Source organism: Corythoichthys intestinalis, chromosome 9 (genome assembly GCF_030265065.1).
Source record: "Corythoichthys intestinalis isolate RoL2023-P3 chromosome 9, ASM3026506v1, whole genome shotgun sequence".
NCBI classification, from domain to species: Eukaryota; Metazoa; Chordata; class Actinopteri; order Syngnathiformes; family Syngnathidae; genus Corythoichthys; species Corythoichthys intestinalis.
In genome coordinates this window covers 30396170-30416022 of record NC_080403.1, presented here as the reverse complement: position 1 = coordinate 30416022, position 19853 = coordinate 30396170, and the positions used below count along the sequence as shown (strand labels likewise).

The window sequence follows — 19853 nt, the reverse complement described above, 5'->3', positions numbered from 1 at the left end:
TGAATGAAAGCGCTTAAAATGGGCTGACTTCCACTCCATAACTCATTCGTTCACAGCAGTAATGACACCCGGTCCTGAGGGACGGGTTGCATGGGAATGTAACAACTTGGGATGTCCTGAACAACAAGAAGCATCAAAACAGCTCATATGTTGATCAAATCTGAGCTGTAAAGTACTTCATGTATTTCCGGGCTGTAATGCGATGCACAAATTAATGTAACATGCCTGTGGTTGCTGCACCACTACCACTGTCAGTTTGTCTCTGCAGCTCTATCTCACAGATACCTCGGGCCCTGGGGTGCTCTTATCTCTCAAACAAACAGCTCCCATTCAGCAGCCCCCATCTATCTAGTTGACATGTGCTTCCATGTTTGTTTTCTCTCGCCGGTACGAGGCCGATGATATTGAGCTGTGTCGACAGAGCTCCTCCATTCATGCCGGATGAATCAATCACTCGTGCATGCTTAGTGCCGACACACTTCTCCGCTTCAGTCAATCTTTTGCAAGTGGGAAGAGCTTTTCTTACACTCGAATTATTCACTACTGCGCTACTTCAAACTGGCTCTGACAGAAAACTTAATAATTATGAATTTCATTTAACGTGATTTTCAAAATTATATATCACAACAAATAAAAATAGACAGTCTCAAGTTTTGAACAGTCAGTGGAGATTGGTCTTTTGTAAACTTGACTACTGTGTTACACTGAATTCTCTGTCGACAATGTACAATCTTCCAAAGGCTTCTTTGAGGAATGAGTACTGCTTCTTATCCTTTTCAGAAACCTCTCTACATTGAAGCAAAATTGTCTCTCCTGGACCACAATTTTCAAGTGGCTATGTTGTAAAAAGAAAAATGTCTGAACCACACACACCAAAATGTGAATTTAATCAACCATTTATTACAAATCATGCATACGCAAGTACGGACAGCAATAGGAAAATACATTGCAGGGAAAGCACTGTTTCACATATTGATGTAAAAAAGCTACCAAATATACACGCAGAATAAAGTAAACAAAAAGGCAAGAGCAAACTAATTTAGAGCTGGTAATAATGTGAAAACACGCACTAAATCAGTGCAGTAATGAATAGAAATGAAAGTCAATCATATTTAATTAGAAGACTTACATGGAAGATACATTTCACATTAGTCTTCAATTAGCACATCATGAGCTCAAGTCCTGTTTCTGAATGATGAGCAGTGGATTTCCGCAAGGGCTCAACTCTAATAAAGTTGTACTGCTGCTCCCTCCTGATGTTGCAATGCTCTGTTCTGAAAGCTTTCCTTCCACTTCAGGACTGGCACGCAATTCTTCAGAGATTTTTAGCTCCCCAAGGTCCTGGATGAGTGGTCTGGCGCCTTCTAGGGCTTGAGGGAGAATGTCGACGTTGCTCTCTGCTGACAGCAGTGTGACTGCTCGCTCCTGTGGGATGGGAGCACAGACGGCGGAGGTGTGTTGAGGCTTGGGAGGGCTGTCCTTAGATGACTCTCCTCCCCCTCCTCCACCGGATTCAACGAGAGCTAGCTCTTCGGCTTCACTCTCGTCGTCGTCTGCCGTAGTGCTGCCATCACTAGAAACATTACTGCCCTCGGAAGCACCCTCAGAAGCTCTGCTTTCCTCCTCAGCAACCAATGTGGCTGCCTCTTCTAGCTCCTCAAGCTCCAAATCCAAATCTTTTTTCTGAATGGAGACTTTTTGTAGTGCAGCTGCCAACGCTGACAACTTCCTTGACCTACGAGATTAGATAAAGATAACTCAGTTCAGGGTGCCTAATTACTAAGACAGGTTCTCAATGCAAAAAAAGTGTGTAGCTCGACTCCACAAATGTCACAGCCTCATTAAGCATTGTACTGGAGGGTGTATTTAAATAGGGCGTCTTGTGACACCTGTTAGGAATTTTAAAACCTTTAGGAGAATCCTCTACAAATAGCAGCGGTTTTATGTTAAAATACTTTTTTTTTCTTTTTTAATTAGAGTTTTGAAAAACAAAAAACATTTTTTCTCAATGGTGAGTAGTTGCCGCTGCATACTGAAAAACAGTAAACAACAATTTTCATCCAAATATTACTAATTAACAGTGTTGGGCACGTTACTTTAAAAAAGTAATTAGTTATAGTTACTCACTACTTCTTCCAAAAAGTAACTGAGTAACTGAATTACTCTATAGTAAAAGTAACTAGTTACCAGGGAAAGTAACTATTTCCGTTACTTTAAAAAGAAGTTGTTGTATGTCAAAGAATTTGAAATTTTCTGAGCAGTATTCGAGTCAGTTTAATAGAGAAGAACAGATGGGTAGTTGTGTTATAGAACCCTGTAATATTTATTGCAGCTCACCAGCAACAGATTTATCATACACTTGAAGTGCAACAAAAATAAACAGATTTGATTTGCTTACCACAGCTGTCGACAAAAGCTTTGCCCCGGGACATAAATTACACTTTACATGCACGTTCTTTCCTTTAATTTCGACCAACTTGAAATAGTGTTTATATCTCCACCTTGTAAAGGACAAATTTTCCTCTGAATGCTCTGCCATCATATCCCTCTGCATCTGCTTTGCGTGTGTGTTTGCCGCACGCGCTGTTCCGGTTTGAGTGTGAAAACACCGGCTCTGAAATACGTGCGCTATTAGGATCGAGCGTTTACGTCACAGAATGGGGGATCACGTGAGATTTGACAACAACGCAGCCATATTGGAAGCAGGTCTGGCTCGCGGGACATTAAACTTTAACTTGCCAGTTCGATAAAGAGACAAACTCGTTACTAAGGCGAAGAATAGATACTGTATGTGATCAAACTTAAGGATGTGAACAATTTTGACCCTTATGAGCAAGCCGAAGAAAAAATGGAGTAAAGGTGTCGACGGGCTTCCACAATTACGCGAAATGGACATTCTGCTGTATTTATTGTTTGGTGTATGTTACTAAACTCGTCAGCGACTCCGAAATTACAAATCGCTACAAATCTACGAACAGTTTTGTTTCGGATGGGTGCAGGATCTGCACATTATGACCGTATCTAACGGCAAAATTTTTGCGAAGGTAGGCTATGTGTGTTTACTATTTTCATTGCCATGAACCTGAACGCACCCAAAGTCTTGGATGACAAACAGAGCAGAGTAGACTCACTACGGCTGGTAGTTTCTTCAATTTATTCAGAGTAAGTAACGCACCGCTTTTGACCGTCAGTAACGGTAACGGCGGAAAAAATTAGTTAGATTACCCCGTTACTGAAAAAAATAACGCCGTTATGTAACGGCGTTATTTATAACGGCGTTATTCCCAACACTGCTAATTAAATAGATAAGAGTTGGCAGAAGACACTCAATGAATGAAAATTTAATGTTAAATGGCCAGGAAAATGGTGTTTATACACGCAGTTTGGCTGCACTTCAAAACTACGCTCTGGGTGGCAGAGCAGAAAAAATACAGAGGTCCTGATTTACTAAAGCTTACTTTTTGTTCAAAAACGGCCGGAAATGAGCATACTATTGCAACGTCTGAAAGGCAGGTGGCTTTCGTAGCATGGGGATCCAAGCAGAATAACCAGAAATGGTGTAAATATCCTTAATCATGTTAAATATTTTTTTAAGGCAAGAACATTTTACTACTAAGCGGAACAGAAGATGAATGAATATATTTTTTAACACGGTCATTATCCGTCCCCCAAAAATCTGCGCTACCTAAAACCTCCTTTAAATAGTCTGAAAAATAAGCCCAAATAATAGTTTGACTGTCCTCACCACTTTTACACAATCTGTTACAGTGAACACATCTTAGTTCCTAATACTGTACTGTATATTGGTAAATGGTTACAAGCTTTGTATATCAATCATCAACAACGTGAACACCCACAGTATGTGAGAGTAAACAAGCAATTAATAGCTTGCAAAATTGCCCCTCCATGTCCAACTATAGTTAACTTACTGATAAAACTTTAGTCATGATAATTAAAAAAAAAAAAAAAAAAGTAGCAGCACCAGTATTTAGTTTTAACACACAAACTCCTGCACAGAGTAAGAGAGAGTAAAGTTTTTCATTGTACACAATGATATTATTGCCGGTCCTCCATTTATGTTGGCCTGGCAAGTTGTCCAAGTGCTACAAATTTTTGAACACTACATTTGGCCCATACTTGCTTGTTGCTTCCCCCTTTGCCACGGTGATTACGGGCTGACCTCTCTGGATCACTTAGATTCAAAGTGTGCCCATTCAAGTTGGAGAAACTGATTTAAGCTATGCTGCTGTGTTTGTGTACGTGTGTTGGGAGCAACTCTTTTGCTGTCATTCACATTTTCACACTCTGTTGTTGTTTCCCCACTCTAGTCCAATTGACCAACTGCTGAGGCCTACAACTGTTCCTCTTCAATGCGCAGTCCCAATAGGTCCTTTTTTCCCTGATGTGTAAAGTGCAACTTAGGCTTTGCATTCATTAACATCTCTCAGAGGCGACAATGCAAATACAATGTAGAGATGTCAACATCTATTGGTTGACCCACAGAGCATGGGCAATAAGTGAAATTGACAGTTCAGCGTTTTTGACTTTAGGCTTAATCTTCGAGTTAGCGGGGGTTTAATTAGACGCTGGAGTTGATTTCAACAAATTCCGTGCAGTTTGTTATTTGTTAGTTTCAGGGCTCCGGAGTGGCTATGCCAGCATGGGTCAATGGTCCTATTTTAGCGTGCCGATAAAAAAACAACATATGCACGTATGAGAATCATCTATGACCCATGCAATTAATAGTGTTGGCTATGTCTTTAGAATAAAGTTATTAAAACTTACCATTGCATGTCAATAATTGTTATATGAACAGCAACATTTGTAACCCAGCGGCTCTGCAGGGAACAGGCTGCAGAGCAGTGTGATATTCTTTCCACCGGTGTGTTTACGTTGTTGCCAGCAGCAAGTAACCACAGTTTATATTGTTCCCAGTTCTTCAAAGGGAACTTTCATTCGCCCATTTCTTCTGTTTCCACAGCTTCTAAATGCATATTTCACCATGTTGCCGTTCTACAGTCAAGACTCAATAGACTGATGCCGCATTCGATGAAGGTGGGAAGTCGGAGTTTTCCAACATCCGACCAGAAAAAATATAGTTGGAACGCCACTGGAACTGGGGGGCCCTTGTCACGAATTTTTTTTTTTGGGGGGGGGGGAGTACCCCGACTTTACAAGTTGCTTCAGTCTGACATCACTCGACAAAATGGCGCTGCATGTCGAAAAGCAAACCGTTAATTGTAAAACTAAAGAAGGTAGTTCATAGTGTGTGCTATTTACCTTAGCCTATGCACTGCACTCCTATCTATTGTGGTCACATTACGTATCTATAAAAGAAAAAAAAAAAATAGTCCTGCAGAATAAAATTAATTACGAACAGTTATCTGCATTTTGAATTTATTTGACTACGTTAGATCTCTTAATAGTTTTTTATTGACACTAATAACGTATAACTGACAAACTGCACGGAATTTGTTGAAATCAACTCCGCCGACTAATTAAACCCCCGCTAACTCGAAGAACTGAACTGAACTTCCGCTTTTGCTAGACAAAAAGGCAATTATCCCATGTGGCAAAAAAACACAGATTAGCACACCCAATAAAGACTAGACGACTTGAGTTCCAACTTAAATAGAACTTTTTACTGAAGGACAAAAGTCTGAAGAATAAGCAAACATGATCACGGTCGACTTCACTGATGATTTGCGTATAAAGTCTGAGTGGAGATTGTTTGGCATATCTAACAATGTGACTGAGGAAGGAGAGGCTCCTGTAAAACCGCCACTTCAAAGACTGCCCTGTATTCTCTTCCCCCGTGGGAAGTCATTATTGAGTTAGCATTGGAGAGGCAAGCTTGTTTTCCCTCCCCTCTCTTGCTCTGTGGTGGGAGAAGCTTGGCCTGTGGTGAATACAAAGGCTGTGTCCAGGAGGGGGAGGGATAACGTTATACACAAACCAGTCATTACTACACTGTTGTTGTGGTTAGCCTTCATTAATCTGAGAAGGGCTGGCTTTTTCTAGGTTGGAAAACTTAAGAGTAAGAGAAAGACCCCTCCATCTGCCAAAGTGTTTAAATGGGAAGAGAAGGTGTGGGAGAGAAAGTTAGTTCAGCGTCTCTGTATTCCAGTTCAAATACAGTCTGATGTTGCTTTCAATGTCTGTGTGTCAATTCAAACAGTACAATATGTCTGCCTCTGCTCTTCAAAACAGTCGGATAAAGTGTGTCTTCACATGTACGGATCTATGTCACATGAGTACCTTTAAATATATCTTTAATGTCTGGGAAATAAAGGCAAACACTAAGAAATATGAACCATCGCTATAGTGAAACGCAAGCCAATTGGAGTTCCAGATATGAGGAACCTGATCTGCAAAACCTGTTTTATAGCTTACAACACCATCTATAAATATTTACTGTACAGATGTCTCCTTAAGACATATCAGAGTATAGAATTTCGTATTTGAGGTGAAAAGGTCAAGATTTTTATGTGCCCTTTTTTTTTTGGCGTTTACATTCTACGTAGCACCTGATAGTGTGGGGGTGGTGTTTATAAAATATTTCTGCCAAAACACTCTTAATAATAATTCAACATTTTGTCCAGAAATAAATAGGAATGAAGAATTTTAAAAGCACTCTGATATAGTAAATGCATAGATACCACAAGCACAAAGGTTGGTTTCAGTATGTCTTCTGGGGTCCATAAAAATGCAAACAGTCAAGTGAGGACAAAGATTAAATTAATGACTGGAACAGATGCTGTCACCACATAATGCAAGATCATATATTATACTTTTCAGGAAACTAATTTACAACTTAACCAATAAGTGACTTCTAGCAAGAATATATCTGTCAATATGCCTCAGCAAGTGCTGCTGTTATCCTAAAGCAATATGGTTCAAATTAGCGCATCAGTTTGCTCTTTCATTGATTGAGATGATTACACCTGTTTTTTCTGAGGCGAAATAAGAACCAGCCGTGTACAAAAAACAAAGTTCCCTTTTGAACAAACAATTCAGTAATCTGATCTCGTCAAATGAACATCAGTAGGATTAAAATGTCTTAATTAACCTGTTCCTCAACACACTTGATAAAATAACAATTACGCAATGTATTACGAGGGATTTGAGCAGAGTGAAAACAGCCAAGCACGTGTTTCTTTCTATTCGAAATGGTCAATGAGAATTTTACTGAGTTCAAATTTTGAAGTTTATCTGAAGGGATTTTTAGTAACAACTACCATTGTTCAAACACCAGTGTAACATGGATTGGAGTGGATAATTGTGCAAACTGTGTAGATCTGCCTAAAGAGTTACTGCTCAAGACAAGGAGCTGGAGTGGCACCATGCAGGGAATAAATCTGTGTAACTTGTCCTTGTTCGCTGGGAGATCCCATGTCTTTGTTCTAACCCGCTGGGCTTTTTGGATCTCCTCCAGAGCTGAGGCAAACACGAGATAAAGAAGCTGAGTTATTCATTTATAAGGTTGACAAAAAAATCCTCTGGCCGCCTCCTAGAACTCATTTCATTCCCTATGGCTCAATTCATAATAAACAGAAAAACAAAAAAATATATAGCGTCTGTCTGGTACATTGCCAGTGTATTCGGTAGACATTTGACTCTATGCTTGGCTTCACAGATTTCACTACTTGTGGGACATACTGTATGACGCCTTTTTTCGGTAAGCCAGAAAAATAAGAGGTGAAAGAACAAGATGTGCCTCTCCACCTGTTTGATACAGAAAAAGGCAGGTCTTTAAAACTTACTTTGTTCTTTCCATGTGAACTGCACATAGATTTTGTTTGTGGCGCTTTGGAAGTGCTCACTTCAGGCATTGGGTCAGTAAATTCTGCTGTCTGGTGTGAAACCTTTTAACTCATTCACTCCCAGCCATTTTCACCAGAGCAAGGCCCTTTGCTCCCGGCTGTTTTTCTGGATTTTGACTGATTTTGCAAGGCCCACAGAAAATTCTGTTCTATTGCTATATAAACATGGAACTGGAGGTGTGCAAAATTTCCGATTCTTAAATTATTCACGATTCGGCCGTGGAAGATTCGAGAACGATTCACAAACATCCAAATTCCGATTATTGAAATATGCCAAGTAAAGCGGAAGTACAACACACTCAGCGCGCCGCGCGGTCTTGGGGACAATGAGGAACGGAGCGAGAGTAGCTAAACATCATACTTCTCACTACCCGGCCCCTCGGGTAATGCCAATGCTCAATTCACGGCTCTAGCTCAACTCATGCCACGAGATAAAAAAACACAACAACATACCTAAATGCTGCCGAAAAGCTGCTACAACGTACATCCACATAATGTTACGGTAGATATCACTTATATAGGACTAGATACAATATAGATTCGGTAGCGTTAGCAGCACATCTACAAAAAGCTAGATGCGCGGTAATAAACGGCCGACATCTTAAAGCAGTACACTTCCCTGCAAGGCTGTTGTAGCGAACCTTCCAAGCAAACCTAATTAACTTTTTATCTAAAATACTGTATTTTCACGACCATAAGGCGCACCTAAAAGTCAAATTTTTTTTCCAAAATGGGCGGGCCGCCTAATAATGAGGTGCGCCCAATGTGTATACCGAAGGCAGACGTGAGTGAAAGCAGCATGATAACCATTAAGCTGCATTCACACCGGCCGTGAAATAACGCGTGACGGGCGCGTTGCCGTTGTCAAAAGCATTCACACTGAGGTCTCGAGAAGTCAGCCCACGGGCCCCACGAGACTGAACTACTTCCGGTTCAGCCCTTGTTGTGTGTATCCGGTGAAACCATTAGGTGTGAATGGTGCTCGTCATAGGGTGCGGGCCGCCATTAGGTACTGTATAAAATTGAGTTACGTGCGTTGGGCAAATAAAGTTCTGTTTGAATCAAGACGCCCGAAAATGGCAACTCCGACGAAAAGACATGCTTATGAAGCCCAGTTCAAGCTCCAAGCTATCAGCTACGCGAGGCAACATGGAAATCGAGCCGCGGCGAGACAATTCAGCATCAACGAGTCAATGGTTCGCAAGTGGAGAAAGCTTGAAAATGAGCTAAGCCAAGTCAAGAAAACAAAGCTGAGTTTCCGCGGAAATAAAGCGAAGTGGCCTCACCTGGAAGACGAACTCGAGAGGTGGAGAAGTGTGTGGACTATCACCATGCGAATAAAGGCACACACGCTAGCGCAAGAGATGAAAATGGAACGTTTTCGAGGAGGGTTGTGGTGCTTTCATTCAGGAAACGGCGTCATCTTTCCATCCGGTGTTGTGCCGAAAAATGTCCCCCCTGCGTGAAATGTCCCCCCTGACGGGAACGCTTATTTATAACGCTTTATTGAGGTGAAAACATCAAATGTTTTCATGGACGCATTACAGTAATGGATTTACGACTGTTAAATCAGTTTTAAATAAATAGATTACGGAAAATACTAGTATTGTATTTTAGTAACAAATCGTGGACTGGGTCACAAAACCATCTTTGAACAGAAATGTATTAGTCTACAGGTTTTCCCGACCATATCCCAATGACAATCACACAGATATGACATTTATTAGCTCAAGCAGAGTAAAATAATACATATTCACAGTACAAGAAAATCGTTTCCATGTCCATCGATTGGTAAGAAAAACCTGTTTGTATGAGTGACGTGTGGGTGCTCAATAATAAAATAAATAAATAAAATAAAATAAATAAAATAAGCGCTCAATAAAGCATTATATATAAGCGTTCCCATCAGGGGGGACATTTCACGCGGGGCGGCTATTTTTCGGCACAACACCGGCATTATTTCCGAGGAGGAGCCTCATGGCAACGAGACTGGCTCGGACAACGAAGAGGGGGAACCTGGCGTGTTTGATGGAGACCTAGCCCAGCTGTTCATGTCAGATACAGAAGATGAGGACTTTGATGGCTTTGTGGATTGACAAAAAATGTGAGTGCTTATTAAAATTCTTTAATAAAGTACAATCGAACTCAGTTTTGCGTCCGCTGCCTTTTTTTAAATACGTTTGTGTGTATGCTAGCGTGCAAGCAAGCGTGAATGCTACTGTATGTTTTAGCGTGAGTGCACGCATGCACGCCCACGCGCCCAATAATCCGGTGCGCCCTGTGTGTGTGTTAAATACAAAAATAGCACACAAGAATTAGAATGCGCCGTATGGTCGTGAAAATACGGTACTCCTAAATCGGTAAAATATTGACTTGAATCTATATTTAAAATAGTTTTAAAACTTTCACGTGTCGTAAGTAGACAAAAGGGAAATTAAGGAATAACGGGAGCAATTTTAACAACTTTAACGGTTGATTCACAACATTAAATTAATTGAATGTAGTTTAAAGCTGCTGATATAGAATGGGGACTGGAGTTTTTTATTTACTGTTATTTTTGTATATTTTTTTACTGCTATATGTTAACTTGATACTGAAATAGTAGTTTGGTTTAGCCTGAGAGTATTTTTGAACAATTTTGGAACTAATGTACAAAACATTAAAAAAAAAAAAAAAAAAAGAGGGGGGTGCATCAATAATCGCTTTTATAATCTAATCGGAGCCTCTGAATCGTAATCGAATCGTTAGGTGCCCAAAGATTCCCAGCTCTACGCCGTTGTCGCCGCGTCTGCAGTGTAAACTTTTCCCTCATCGTTGTCTGTCTCACAAAGATGGATTATTTTTGAATCCCTGCGGGGTCTGCTTGGCGAGCCCGCTGCACGGTGGTCTTAGTCATTTTGCTTCGTAGTCCAACGCCTGGCATTCCAGGCATCCTCTCGGTTGTTTTGTTGGCTCGTCCGCCGCCTGGCATACTGCCGCCAGCGCTCCGACCGTGCTGCCTGGCATTTCATTTCTGAATCGGGTTGCGGGTCTTTACAAAATGCGCTACAGCCCCCAGTGACCAGTTTTATTGCTTTAAAATGGGTTTGGAGCCTTACGTTTACGTTAATACGTTTTTGGGACAATGAAGCATTTAAAAATAGAACGTATTTATACGTTTCTGGGAGCAAATGACTTTTCCTGACAATTTTCCAGTTTGAGGAACAAAGCATAATTGTACTCTTTACAGATCTTCATTTGCAAAAAAAAACAACAAAAAAAAAAACAAAAGAAAAACAGGACCCACTCCAGCATTTCTGATAAGAATAAGGAAGCATTCATTTAAACCCATACCCCTCTTGAGACAAACTCAAACTGCGTACAGCCGTTTTTGTCTTGGAATGAGCCCAACATAAACAGAGGGAAGGCAAAAAGCAAATTGAGCAAATATGTTTCTGCATCTGAGAAACAGTGAAGGCCGCTGCATTCAGAGCTTTGTTGAAAGATTTCTGTTACATTCAGAAACTTCCACAAGGTTTAGATACGAACAGTAATTTGTTTAAGGGAGCACTCTTGATTCAATGCACAGGGTTGATGCTTTGTTTTGACTGTGCAAGCGTGAGTGTGTGAGAGTAAAAGGGAGTGCCTGCCCTTTGGCTTAAATCATAGTGAAGTCTTTACGAGGTTGTAAATCTGAGACTGATGTCTCTGCAGTCACGGGGACTTTATGAGAAGAAATGCATGTGGGACGAAAAGGAGATTAAATAAATCAAGCCCCCTAGGCCGACAAACAACCATTTATCGCTGTGTCCCATCATTTGAGAGTGATCATGTCTTGCCTCATCTGCGAGGTTTGACAAGATACAGGGATGGCACCTGGGGTATAAGATTACATCTCATCTTTCCGCTCGGCTCCAAAAGATGACTTACTTAACGCAGACGTGACAAATCCTGCACAGGGGAATATCTCTCAGAAAAGAAAACAATGCTTGTACGATATGTCATCAAATTTATAGTTACACAAAAGGACTGCGGTGATAAACCGCATATTATAGTGGAGGCTGAGCTAAAAGTGCCTAAGACTGTTGCAAACCACCCATCTTAAAAAGGCCACATTTAAATGTGATGCGTTGCCTTATTGTAATATTGTGTCAAACAGAAATTGCATTGGCAGAACAATGAATGTGGGGCTTTAGTCCCAAAATACGTAGTATGTATGTGAAAATGAAAAGGGCAAATTTTCACTAGAATGATACACTGCTGGCCAAAAGTATTGGCACCACTGCAATTCTGTCAGATAATGCTCAATTTCCCCCAGAAAAATGATTGCAATTACAAATGCTTTGGTTGTAATATCTTCATTTATTTGGCTTGCAATGAAAAAAACACAAAAGAGAATGAAAAAAATAAATCATCATTTTACACAAAACTCCAAAAATGGGCCAGACAAAAGTATTGGTACCCTCGGCCTAATACTTGGTAGCACAACCTTTAGACAAAATAACTGCGAACAACCGCTTCCGGTATCCATCAATTGCCACGTCTACATTGGAGCCAAATATTCCAATTACAATCGGAATATTTGTTCAAACCGAATAATTGTGTTCCATATAAACACCTCATTCGGAATGAACAGGCCCAAACCCAATGGAATTTCATTCCGATTCACAGGGGTGGAATATTCCTTTTCCCAAACGGATTAGAAGTAAAATTATATCATGTAAACAGGGAAGCGGAATGGTGTCTGGTTGCGTTCTTTCTGCACATTCTCCGTACTGACGTGGTGACGTCACTTGGTGACGTAAGTAACGTCACTTGCAACATGGCTTCCAAGCACAGCGCACCTAATTGGAGTCCGGTGGAAAGATTGTATTTAATTCAAACTTTAAAAGAATTTAATATAATTGCTCGCTTAGAAGGCCGTAAAACGAGGAACAGTGAACTATTTAAAAAAGTTCACAAGAGGTTACACGAAGCCGGAATAGACCGGAGCGTTGACCAGATTAGAAACCGGTGTTCTGCCAAAATCTCCAACATTGGCGAAATGTCCTACATTAGTCGAATTTGACACCCAAAGTACTACCGTGCGCTCTAAACTTGTTTTGTTTAGATGCATACAGGCATAACATACTAAAAAAATGCCTGAAGAAAATACTTAAATGTAGTTATATCAAATAAGGATGGTTTAAATTTGCTACGTGACTAATGTGGTCAACTGCTTCAAAGCTAACACAAAAAAAAAACCAATGGTTAAATGTATTAGAGGGTAATACATGCAAAAAGTATCTTTGAGGCAGTAAAAAGGTTCTAAAAACCTAAATAAAAACAAAAATAGTGAGTTCTCGCCGCTTCTAACCGATGTGCGCATGCGTGCGGATGCTTGCGCAAGCGCGCTGAGCATTGTGTAGGACGTTTCGCCGTGTAGTAAGGAATGGCCGAACACCTGTTGAAAACGCTGACAAGCGGCCACTACAAGGCAAAAGAGCAAAACAGCAGAAGCGGATATGACCCCACAAACACAACAAGTGGGTTAAAGTTAAAACAGCAGCACTCCGACGATCGATCTCCATGTTTTGCAACGTGACGCTTTGTTTTGATTAATCTGCGCATGTCAGACGGCAGTTGTCAAACGTCCTTTCGGAATAAAAGTAGTCACATGTAAACGCTGGATCGGAATAGATGAAGTGACATGTAAACAGCTGATCTGAAATTTCCATTCGGAATGATTTGAATCGGTATGAATAAAAGTCAGCATGTAAACGTGGCTAATGAGTTTCTTACAATATTCTGCTGGAATTTTAGACCATTCTTCCTTGACCAACTGCCCAGGTCTCTCAGATTTGAAGGGTGCCTTCTCCAAACTGCCATTTTCAGATCTCTCCACAGGTATTCTATAGGATTCAAGTCTGGACATTGCTGGTCACTTTATAAGTCTCCAGTGCTTTCTCTCAAACCACTGTCTAGTGCTTTTTGAAGAGTGTTTTGGGTCATTGTCCTGCTGGAAGACCCATGACCTCTGAGGGAGACCCAGCTTTCTCACACTGGGTCCTACATTATGCTGCAAAATTTGTTGGTAGTCTTCAGATCTCATAATGCCATGCACACAGTCAAGCAGTCCAGTGCCAGAGGCAGCGAAGCAACCCCAAAACATCAGGGAACCTCCGCCATGTTTGACTGTGGGAACCGTGTTCTTTTCTTTGAAGGCCTCGTTTTTTTCCCCCTGTAAATTCTATGTTGATGCATTTTCCCAAAAAGCTCTAGGGTACTTTGGTCTCATCTGACCAGAGAACATTCTCCAAAACGTTTTGGCTTTGTCAGGTAAGTTTTGGCAAACTCCAACCTGGCTTTTTTAAGGCTTTGTGTCAGAAGTGGGGTCTTTCTGGGTATCCTACCATAGAGTCCCTTTTCATTCAGACGCCGACGGATGGTATGGGTTGACACCGTTGTACCCTCGGACTGCAGGACAGCTTGAGCTTGTTTGGATGTTAGTCGAGGTTATTTATCCACTATCTGCACAATCTTTCCTTGACATCTCTCGTCAACTTTTCCTTTCCGTCCACATCTAGGGAGGTGAGCCACAGTGCCATGGGCTTTACACTTATTGATGACACTGCGCACGGTAGAAACAGGAACATTCAGGTCTTTGGAGATGGACTTGTAGCCTTGTAGCCCATGCTTCCTCACAATTTTGCTTCTCAAGTCCTCAGACAGTTCTTTGGTCTTCTTTCTTTTCTCCATGCTCAATGTGGTACACGCAAGGAAACAGGACAGAGGTTGAGTCAATTTTACTCTATTTTAACTGGCTGATAGTGTGATTTAGTTATTGGCACAACCTGTTATATGCCACAGGTAAGTAACAGATGCTGTTAATTATACAAATTAGAGAAGCTTAACATGATTTTTCAAAAGGTGCCAATACTTTTGTCGGGCCCATTTTTGGTGTTTTGTGATAAATTATCATGATTTAAAAAAATTTCCAAATTCTCTTTTGTGTTTTTTCATTGCAAGCAAAATAAATGAAGATATTACTACTAAAGCATTTGTAATTGCAATCATTTTCTAGGAGAAATTGAGCATTATATAAGAGATTTGCAGGGGTGCCAATTATTTTGGCCAACAGTGTATATACTAGTACATTGTGTTTAACTATTTGATGATTCATGCTGGTTGTATTAAGAGTCAACATGTGGTCAAACTGCAAAAAGTGCAATTTTTCTACAAACAAGCAAAGCAGAGAAGAGTGATTAGAAGCAGGAAGGTGAAATGTTTCTCTGGTGCCCCAAAGCTTAGAGACAGATCACTTTTTTTTCAGTAGGCGGCCAGAGAAAAATGAGTTTGGCTATTTCTTTTCTCTGCTCTTCCATCTTGCGAAGGATGATATGCCACCACTGATAAACCAAGGCTTCAACACATCCTCAGCTATTAGAGAATAGATTTTAACATTTCTCCTAGAATACTGTGAAATGAAAATGCAAGGAATGGGAGTTAGGGGGTCACAATATCCCAACAGACCTTTTATAGTGTCTGCATCTGGGCACTGAGCCTACAACATCAGGCACACATTTTTTTAGCTGGGCTTTTTCCAGAGAAGTACAACACGTTGCTGAACTCGGGCCAACAGTAAAACAGAACTTATTATGGCGTATTGCACTCAAAGGTTTGCATAATAAATGTGTATATAATTATAAAATGTTCAGCAGGCAACCGGGATAAATATAGATTAGTGCCGTCAAGAGACTAAAATTTTTAACTGCATTTTTAAAAAAATAGTTGACGCACATTTTGTTTTTTAAATCAACCATTATTTTTATCAAATTTGCTACTGCTACTGGCTGCTGTCAAGAGCATGCAGTACATAGTTAACTGGTGATTGATCGCATTTTTAAAAAAATTAAATGCAAAAATGATTATATATTTGAAGTTTTTAACACACCCAGCCCCTCGGGTAATGAGAAGCAACTCACGGAACTCACGGCTCTAGCTCAACTCATGCCACGAGATAAAAAAAAACACAACATCATACCTGACTGCTGCCGAAAAGCTGCTACAAAGTACAGCCACATAATGTTACGGTAGATATCATTTATATAAGACTAGATGCATTATAGATTCGGTAGTGTTAACAGCACATCTACAAAAAGCTAGATGCGGGCGTTAGTAAACGGCCGCGATCTTAAAGCAGTACACTTCCCTGCAAGGCTGTTGTAGCGAACCTTCCAAGCAAACCTAATTAACTTTTTATCTAAAATACTCCTAAATCGGTAAAATATTGACTTGAATCTATCTTTAAAATAGTTTTAAAACTTTAGGGAAATTATGGAATAACGGGAGCAATTTTAACAACTTTAACGGTTGATTCACAACATTAAATTAATTGAATGTAGTTTAAAGCTGCTGATACAGAATGGGGACTGGAGTTTTTTTATTTAATGTTATTTTTGTATATTTGTTTACTGCTTTTTTTTACCTTGATACTGAAATAGTAGTTTGGTTTAGCCTGAGAGTATTTTTGAACAATTTTGGAACTAATGTACAAAGAAAAAAAAAAAAAAAAAAAAAAGAGGAGGGGGTGCATCAATAATCGTTTTATAATCGAATCGGAGCCTCTGAATCGTAATCGTAATCAAATCGTTAGGTGCCCAAAGATTCCCAGCTCTAGTGTTTACTAACCAATAATTTTGTAAAAATGCGAAATCATATCGGAGGTATTGCCTCCTCGGCGGCCACCCTCCGAAATGTGTTTTACATGTCGGTTGGCGCTCCTCCTCTAAACCGCGGCCATCTGTAACTTTTCTGCAGTATTCCCATACCAGCGATTTCCTTTTCTTTGATGGGGGAAAAACTTCAGGGGTTTCACCTCCTCCAGCCATCGTGTAGCACAGCTGACTCACTGACACAGGGCAACAAACGGTGGGGTGTTTGAGCCTTATCTGCAAGCGAGGAATTTCGCCCTGCATTTTTGGGACGTAAAAAATAGCTAATACCTTAGGGACGATATGACGGAACATTTTTGCGTTTTTGAAACCATGACGTCTTCATACCACGGTATAGACCCTACCCACCGACGTCACAAAATCACGTGCTCGCTGTATGGTTCCGCCCACTTGTCCGTCATTTTGTGTCTGTATTATCAATGGTCTCAATTGATCGAGCAATTTATAATGCATTTCATGGAAGACCTGGTGCTTTCGGATGCCGTAAACTCACTTGATGCGTTGCATAAAAGGCGTTATGTGGAAAAGCTTCAGTTTATCCATTCGCCAGATCCATATTTGATGCCTAAATCAATGTTTTTCGACCCGCTGTCTCCGCCGTATTTGCCTGACATCTGCTAGCTACCCTGAACTGTACAACTATCTTGTCCACACAAAATCAGCCTATTCTCACGAAAGTTTGAAAAACTTCAAGAGCTTGGAGGCTTATAAATACTTCGTTGCTGGTTGGGTGAAACAGGTCCTCGTCCACGAAAATTCGGCAGGAATCTATCTTGTGCTTGGAAAGGTGAGTTACGAAATTTTCAATTCAAAATCTTTTGTTATTGCTAACATCCACTGTCAAGTCTAATGTATTTCATGTCGTTTGTCAATGGAGTTAGGGCTTTTAATGTTTATATGGTTTAGCGATAGCACTCTCACTACATACATACGTGTATGTTGTCGGCGATTAGCCTAGCAATGATCTTAATTGTGGTTGTCAGCCCAAAACCCTCTAAATATATATTAGATGCATCTTACCAGATATAAAATGACTACTACATAATCTGTGGTAATCGTTTGGAGCCCAGTTTTCTCGTCGAATTGCAGCAGCCCATCTCGCTCTCTTCTCTCCGGGTCTCTCGGAATCCGGTAGAACTTCAAGTCTCTCCGTCTTCTCCGTCTATCTTCTCTGTTATTGCAACCGACCGCCACACACGCCTTCACCATTTTGATTATTAATGTTAACGAGCAGAAAAACACGTCGTAAATAGGAGGAATGTACGTAGCCGTAACAGGGAAACATGATGTGTTGACGGACAATTGGGCGGCACCAGTCAGGAGGAAGGAGTTGTGACGTCACGTGGGTAGGGTCTATACCAGGGGTGGGCAAACCGGTCCTCGAGGGCCGCAGTGGGTCCTGGTCTTTGTTCCAACTGATCCAGCACCGAGTTTTTAACCAATGAGGTTTCAATGGAAACAAGAAGCACCTGACTGCAATCAACTGATTGCACTTATAACACACCAGATTGGTGAAAAGGTGTCCTCTTGATGGGTTGCAGCAAAAACCCGCACCCACAGCGGCCCTTTGTGGAATAGTTTGCCCACCCCTGGTCTATACCTTGAACCCGGTAATCGACACATGTCAAAATAGTGAATAGTGAATAAATAAGGAATATATACAAGCATTTTGGAACCAGAAAATTCACGCGAAAGCTTGCCTTCTGATTGAAACAGCTCTGTGCGCACATATAACCCTGCTGAAGGGAGAGTGATAAGTGAGTGAATATTATATTGTTGTATATCGTATTATGAAATAGCAAAGCTTGGTGACATGAAGAACGATTCTAGTCCACTTCTCTGCAATATCAAAGCCACCACACACATTGACAATGCCCGAAAGCTTTCCACTGACACACCCACTCCAACGACGGCCAATCAGACTAAAGAGTCTACATTTACAGTAAAGATTCGAATTGCACAGTCAGCTGCATATTACCGTAATTTCCAGAATATAAGGCACACCCGTGTATAATGCGCACCCCAAATCTACTTGTAAAATCTAGGGAAAATCATTGTACCCGTTTATAACGCGCACCCTAATTTTAGCACCAATAAATAGAAGAATACAAGAAAACAGAGCTTGTGTACCGAAACAGAAATGTCATTTTACTGACTGGTGAAACACAGCACAAGCATAGCATATTGGTAGTTCAAAACATTGCCATAAACTGACAATATTTACGGTAATAATATGATTTGACAACTTCTCCAACTTACCAGAATCTAGGAGAAAACAAAACAGATGTGACTTTTCTTTTAATGGCTGCTGTATAACTTGCTCGTTTCATCATGGTGAATAAATGTTTCTTCCATGGAATGATACGGTAAAATGAAAGTGAGAACGTAAGTCGGAAATCCGAGAGAGCTCATTGCTGTCGACACGACAGTAACAATAGGAACTATTGTTATTTGGGTTTGAGTTTCCCGAGGGACAGATATAGTTGACGGACGCAGGAAGTCTGTGTTGTTACGTTTGTTATGGTCCGAGTTGCGGAGCTGCAATAAACGTTGACTCAAATGAGTTCAAGAAACTAAATTCTGTGCTTTATGAAGAGTGAAAAAAGCAGAATTTAACACAGACGAAATCATTCGGCCGATCAGCGTGAAGTATTACCGAAACAAAATGGTGACGTCACGTACCGTAATGGTTGGCAACATATCGCCGCATACGTTTCTTCAACACAACGTGGCCGTGTCAATTAAAAAAAAAAATCGGTTTATATATATATATATATATACTGGACTGTCTCAGAAAATTAGAATACACAATATTCTAATTTTTTGAGACAGTCCTGTGTATATATACAGGACTGTCTCAGGAAATTAGAATACACAATATTCTAATTTCCTGAGACAGTCCTGAGACAGTCAGGAAATTAGAATATTGTGTATTCTAATTTCCTGAGACAGTCCTGTATATATACACAGGACTGTCTCAAAAAATTAGAATATTGTGTATTCTAATTTTCTGAGACAGTCCAGTATATATATATATATGTGTGTGTGTATATATATGTATATATATATATATATATACACACACACACACACACACACACACACACACACACACACACACATATATATTTTTGTGTCCATCCATGTACCCGTTTATAATGCGCACCATGATTTTACAAGTTCATTTTGGGGAAAAAAAGGATGTTTTGATTATATTCGGGAAATTACGGTCATCAGAATTGGAATGATGCAGAAAGGGAATGAAAAGGACCAACTAAAATGGCTTAAAAAGTGACATTCTGTAAACTTTCAAGACAAATAGTCACACAAACATAGT

The 19853-nt window shown here is 40.4% G+C and overlaps 1 protein-coding gene across 1 annotated transcript in view; it reads right to left on the bottom strand.

Annotated features, from left to right (window-relative positions):
* Positions 1 to 896: 896 nt before the first annotated feature.
* shq1 (SHQ1, H/ACA ribonucleoprotein assembly factor) overlaps positions 897 to 19853 on the bottom strand; it is a 43847-nt gene continuing 24890 nt past the window's right edge. Inside the window, exon 12 of the mRNA XM_057846904.1 lies at positions 897 to 1735. Coding sequence (XP_057702887.1) covers positions 1168 to 1735 — 568 coding nt within the window. The 3' untranslated portion in view covers positions 897 to 1167. The remainder of the gene's footprint in view (positions 1736 to 19853) is intronic.